Source organism: Zeus faber, assembly GCF_960531495.2.
Source record: "Zeus faber genome assembly, chromosome: 15".
Taxonomy (NCBI): domain Eukaryota; kingdom Metazoa; phylum Chordata; class Actinopteri; order Zeiformes; family Zeidae; genus Zeus; species Zeus faber.
In genome coordinates, this window is record NC_137194.1 from 16,728,628 (window position 1) to 16,734,936 (window position 6,309).

Here is a 6,309-nt window from a genome sequence, read left to right on the forward strand (position 1 = left end):
CTCTCTCACTACCTCCTCTCCTCGCCCTCCATTTCTCCCTCCGTCAGCGTGTCACACACACTCCGTCTTTCTCCTCTCTCTGAGTGACATTCTCACCCCGGAAGACACCTCAGACTCGGAGCTTCACAACGCCGCCGTAAAGCCTTTTTACTACCAGCACACAGCAGAGCAAAAGCCATAACGCTGACGGGGGAATAATCGCTTTTCGCTTTGATAGTCACGCCCCCCATTTCCCCATTTTATAGCATATTTCCTTTATTCCACTCAACCCAAAATAGCAAAGAAAGAGGCACCGGGCTCCTTGAGGATCTTCGCATGGGAAAATTCTAATTGGGCTTCGCTTACGCCTCCCGCCTTGCGTCCCGTGTCTTCTTAGGGAGGTAAAATATGATATTTCATCGTTTAAAGCTTGTTTGCAATTTTGGGCATATCCTAATTAGTCACAGACATCCAGAGTGAATCAGACGGAGGATCTAGAGCTCACAGCTTTCAGCAGAGCCAGAGAAAGCAGAGCGGCTTATCAATAGCCACCGCCTAAAATCCAGGCATCTCATCCGCAGGGTCTGACGGGGGGATCCAAACCATTTGGTTCTGGTTATATCGAGATTGTTTAGATGCTGTATGCTTAGCGGAATTGGCCGCCAAGCCCCATCCCACTGGAAACCATTCTGTGGGTTTCCCAGGGCTCCTTCTCGCTGTTTTTTTGGGGGGTTTTTTTTGTAAATTTTGCAAATGGTTTAAGAAAGGTTGACTCACCACATCTCAGTCTGTCTCCACTGACACTAATTGCATTGATTATCTCCGCCAGTGTTGCGGTGCTGACTAAAAAGAGAAGCCCAGGCAACGCAAATGCAAAGTCCTTATCGAATAACGTCCGTTACACATAAAACAGATGTTTTATCTTTGGTGAGAATCAGGACTTACTCTCGGCTCGTCTGCGTTAAGAGTTGGCCTACATTATCGTAAGAAGATGATAAAACAGGATTATCTGTGAGGAAGGTGAAGAAAGTGGAGGAAGGTTAGTAACTACTAATTAGTTAGTAAGTGTAATTACTTATTTGAGCCTAACTTTCACTGTTATGTAATTTTTTTATTTCATCACTATTTCAACTTCTCATCCCTTCTTGACTTGAATTACCCCATGGCGATTAAAAAAAGTCTTGCCTTGGTATCTTCTCTTATCTTATTTTCGGAGAAAAAAGTTGTCTGGTCTTTGGTCGTCTTGCTGGGGATGAGTTCCTCTTGCTCGGTGAAGCGGTTCCTGGCAGAAGGAGGATCCTCCCTGGGCCTCGGTGTGGGTCTCCAGACGACAGACGCGGCGGGCGGCTGGGTAATAAATCTTTGATTGGCTTCTTCTGTGTCCTCATCCTCTGGTTCAACCCTCAGCCTCGCGCCCGAGACGCGGGGTTGCCCTGCCCGCTCGCGCAACCCACGCGATGGAACGCGCACCAGAAAGGCCATAATTAAGGCTCTCCAACTAATAACGAGCCGTTGGCGACGCGACAACAGACCCAAGCAACGGCAAATTAGACTTGCGACTGTGGCGTGCACCGCGCTGCTGCAGCTAATCTGTTGGAGATGGGGTGCCAAGTAGGGGTGTCGCGATTCTGATTCAAAATGGAAAATCGATCGAAATGAGTGGTCCATTTCAAACTTCGAAATCACAAGCAGGGTTGTGATGAAAATAAACTGCGTGCTGTATCGCTGAAACGGAGCTGTGGGGAGGGGGCCAGAGCCAGCGCCAGAGCTCGCTTCTTATAACTTAAAGAAAAAGTGTGCTCCGATTCAATAAAATATGACATATTTTGTCTAATCGATTTGTCCACTTGAGAGGGCAGAACAGGAACCGGCAGCTTGCCACCGGTACCGTTACGTACGGTATAATGTTAAACATGATGCTGTGATACGATGAGTAGAGTAAGGTAAAAACTCTGAATAGAGAAGAACGTACAGAGCGGAGGAGAAGAGATGCACTCACAGCGTGTTGAAAAGTTTGTCTCTTCACTGAAAAGAGACAAACTCTTACGGCTCCCGAGCATTTCTTTTATCTCTGAAATTGTAATTTATCTCATATTTATTCCACTACAAAAAAAAACATTATTTATAATGATTCAGTGTGACTGGAATCAAAGTTACGTATTGAGGAACAAAAGTGTTTTTCTTTAGAAATCAAGACTCATCACCAAAAAGGGACATTATGATTACATTGAAAATCGAATCGAATCGTGACCTTAAAATTGACGGTCAAATGGAATCGTGGATTTGGAGAATCCTGACACCCCTAGTGCCAAGATGCCTCGGTAATGGGCACTAAAATAGTCAATTTTAGCAAAACGGCGTGTACGCCTTGGGGCAAAAGCGAGCCAGAGACAGAGAGACAGAAAGGGATAACTATTTAAAACGAGGACTCAAGCGCTGCTGTTGTGAATTGTATGGGCTTTACGCTTTCATCCATCTGAATAATCCATTGCGTATTACGGCTCTATTGACAGGCTATTGACCGCGGGGGCGTTTTTTTGTTTTTGAAGTAGGTGTTTTTCGCTTCTCATTTGCAGGACTACAGACGCTACCTCCTCTATGCGTAACGCGAGAGGAAGAACAGAGCATTTTCGGCAGCTCAGCGTGCCGCTCAACCATTCAAACGAGGGCTATAGAACAGAGAGGGAGGCGCGCCTTTATAGGTGGGTAGCTTTCACCCAGCCCGACGGCCTTGGGAGCCCCCCGCTGGGAGATGAGGGGGATTCTAATTCCAGCTCCCACGGTTTAAGCCGCCCCCCCCCGGCAACCTAGACCCCCCCCCCCCCCCCCCCCCCCCCGTCACCGCCATGCAAAAACCGACTTCTCCGCCGGTTCGTCCTTCCCGCCACGTTCACTCCTCCGCTCCTCCTACTCCTTCCAAACCTCCACTCCCTAATGAAATGGAGCAGTGGCGGTTCCAGATAATGTCTCCCTCCCCCCCTGACAATCACCTCTGACATCACGCTAATGGGGAATTTACTGATGTTAATAAAAGTGGTCAATAGAGCGCCCCTGGAGGGATTATCCGGGAAGGAAGGGGAGCGTTGGGGATGGGGATATTATTAAAACGCTTAGAAAATATCCAGCCGTCCACGCACATACCCACACATATAGTCTCCAGCGCACACGCACACTCACATGCAGTCGACATACAAAGCGAGAGTCATTAGTGTTCATTATTCCCCCTTTTAATTCCTATCAGCAATTACAGAATGAACACACAGAGGATTCTCCCGGGACTGAATGAAAATAAAAGAAACTTAACTGTACTTGACAACATGTAGCAGATACGGGGCCCGGCGTTCGAGAATAATTGGGGATTTTCGAGAAGAAGGAATAGAGCGGCTTATGATTTACACAGTGGCCCTACCAACTGCCACCCCCACCCCCACCCCCACAACTATAACCACCATTACCTCTTCTTCTTTGTGTTTTTATTTGGATTCTGCTCAACGAGAATATTATCGCTCCGACGGTTGCTCAAAAAAATAAACACCCCCCCCCCCCCCCCCCGGTAATTTATGGATATCTTTCATTGAGATTGAAATGAATGCAGCGGTTCCCCGATATCAGAGCAGCAAACCAATTAGCTGTAATAACATGTAGTGCGAGAACAATTTGATAACAGGAAATGTGCTACGCAAAGGCATTCAGCGCTGATTGTCATGTTTAGGTTTGGGAGTGAATACGCCGATGCCATTGCTACGTTACACATTTTGATCTCGAGGGCTCCTCAGGAGAGACTTTGGCCGTCACGCTGCGTTTTGTCATGCTTTCCTGTCCTGCATGAACAAACACGGTACCCTGGTCTCATGAAGACAAGCTGGGTCTAGACTTGGACTTCCAAAGATTATACTGATCATACATGGGTTTGATGGATTATCTCATAACCTCTATCGCTCTTGAATTTCCCCTTCGGGGACTGAATAAAGTACTATCTTATCTTATCTTATCTTATATTATATTATCTTATCTTATCTTATCTTATCTTATCTTATCTTACTCATCTAAAGGTGCATTCTATGCAGAGAGAACATTCTACCCCAGTGTCAATAATGCCTCTAACCTGCCCCATCAAATAGACCAGTTGGATGTCTTGTGCTTTCCAGGCTGCACACTAAAATGGAACAACATTTTTTTCTAAAGTTTTGTCGACGATGAAATGTTATTAAAACATGAACTTAAATATTAACTGAAAATTGTAATCATATCTTAAATATGCAAGAGGCATGTGTCCAAGATGTTGATAAAAACCTCAAGGGGATCTTAAAGAATTGTCTTGAGAACTCCTCATTAAATACTCATTTTAACATTTATGTACAGTTTTGTATAAAGGTTTGGTGTGGGGATGGTGTGGTTTAAGCAGCTACACCTGTCTTGGGTCTAGGTAATTGGGCCCAGGATCAGGTGGCTGTATGCCTGTTGCTTGTTAGAGAAATCAACGAGCAACAGGTAAAACCACCATCCCTACACACACAGGAGTGGAGCCCCAGCTGCTTTCCATCTGCTCCGGGCTCGTTCCACCTTGCCCTCTCGTTACAATAAAACTGCTGTGTTTTCAACCCCATTGCCCGTGTCTCTGTGTCAGAGGAGCCTGAAAACGACATTTGGCTGGCATGTGGCAGGCGGATGTGCCGCAAGGGGGACAGATAGTGACACAAGAATGAAGCAGAAGTGATGATGGTGATGGTCAGTAATATGAAAAGTGTTAACATATTTTCAACACCGAACAACAAAGCTGACTTGGTTAGCAATACTATAAAAAGGTGTTTAGATACGCGCCTGTATAAATATGTGTAACCGCATGTGAATATGTGTCAATGCAACTCACCGCCTTAGTGCACTGCACATCCTTCCCCAGCAGCCAGTTGAGCTCTAGGTGTCCCTCCCCTTGGTAGCAGGACTGCAGCCGCTCCTTGATGCGGGCGTTGATGTCGCGGATGGTGAAGATGCAGAGCGCCGAATCGTCTGGTGGACGGTGAAACTGCTTTTGGCCTTTGGAAAAGATGGTGAACAGCACGTCGTCCTGAGGGCTGATGTTGAGTGAGGTGGCCAGCACGCGGCCGGGCTTGCCCAGGTAGGCGGCCTGCAGAAGCCGGTATTCCACGCCATTTTTCACACAGCCAATAGGTAGGGAAACATAGGAGTGGAACTTGCGGTCGTCCTTGCAGAGGCGGACAATACGAGAGGTGTAGAAAAGGTCACTGGTGGAGCCGCCAGATGACATGCTGTTCTCCGGCGTCTCTGGCTGGACAGTCAGGAAGTAAACAAAGTTGCCACTCGCAAAGCCATAGACATAGTAGATGTCAAAGTGGGAGACAAGGGCTAGCGTGTCCGATGGTATCTTGATGAGGGAGGAGACAAAGTCAGTGTGCAACTCATAGTCCAGCATGGCGGAAGACTCTGGGTCACGTGGAAGCTTTCGACTCGAGATGGTGGGAAAATAGTCCTGTTTGCCATCTACGGCGGTGCCGATGAACAAGGTGCCATCCTGGCCCTGTGACGGCACAATGACCCCATACATGGTCCCAGTCTGGTTAACACTGGAGAGGTAGTGTTCTTTCTTGTGGGAGGGCTCAACCAAGATAAACAGGTCGTCTAGCCTGAGGAGTTTGCAGACACCTTGGTAGAGGCTGCCACAGGCCAGCAGCCTATTCTGAGAGTAATCGATGAGAAGAAGCTTGTTGACGTTGTTGGTTGAAACCAGGGGTTCGGAGCAGGGCTGTACAATAAGGGGGGGGTAGCAGGCTTTGTTGTCATCCTCTGGGCCCGTGTCATGGGACACAAGAAGGGTCAAGTTTCCTGACAGCTTGTACACACGGTTCACTGCTCCAATATATAATGCCCCAGTGCTCTGGTGAACAGTCAGATGGTTGAAGGCCCACTCCCGTCGTTCAGGGTGAAAAGTAGTAAATGTTTGCCCGCAGCAAGAGGTAGGGAATGCCAGGAGCCAGCAGCCAAGTAGAGCAGCCATAGCTCCTACTTTAGACCCAGCTGATAAAGTCCTGCTGGTTACCCGCCGACCCTCCATGTCCAATGGGGCAAGGCAACGGCGAGGGCGGACAAGAAGAGTGAACAGAATACCTTCACCTTTGCGTCCTTGAAGGCTTTCTTAGAGGCTGAAGCTTCACAGAGTTCTTCACATGTTTCTGAAAGAGGAAAAAGAGAGGGAAACAGGGGTGTTATCAGTGTAACAACTGCCTGACTCACACACCCTCAAGGAAACCGATAGGGCCAAATGGAAAAAAAAAAAAGGTTCTTCTCTCAACCAGAGATGGTGTGTCTACAAAA

At 47.5% G+C, this 6,309-nt stretch overlaps 1 protein-coding gene across 1 annotated transcript in view; it reads right to left on the reverse strand.

The window, feature by feature from the left end:
- plxna2 (plexin A2) overlaps nucleotides 1–6,049 on the reverse strand; it is a gene marked incomplete at both ends in the record, with an annotated part of 153,726 nt that extends 147,677 nt beyond the window's left edge. The window contains one exon of the mRNA XM_080015780.1: nucleotides 4,850–6,049. Coding sequence (XP_079871906.1) covers nucleotides 4,850–6,049 — 1,200 coding nt within the window. The remainder of the gene's footprint in view (nucleotides 1–4,849) is intronic.
- Between the last annotated feature and the right edge of the window lie 260 nt (nucleotides 6,050–6,309).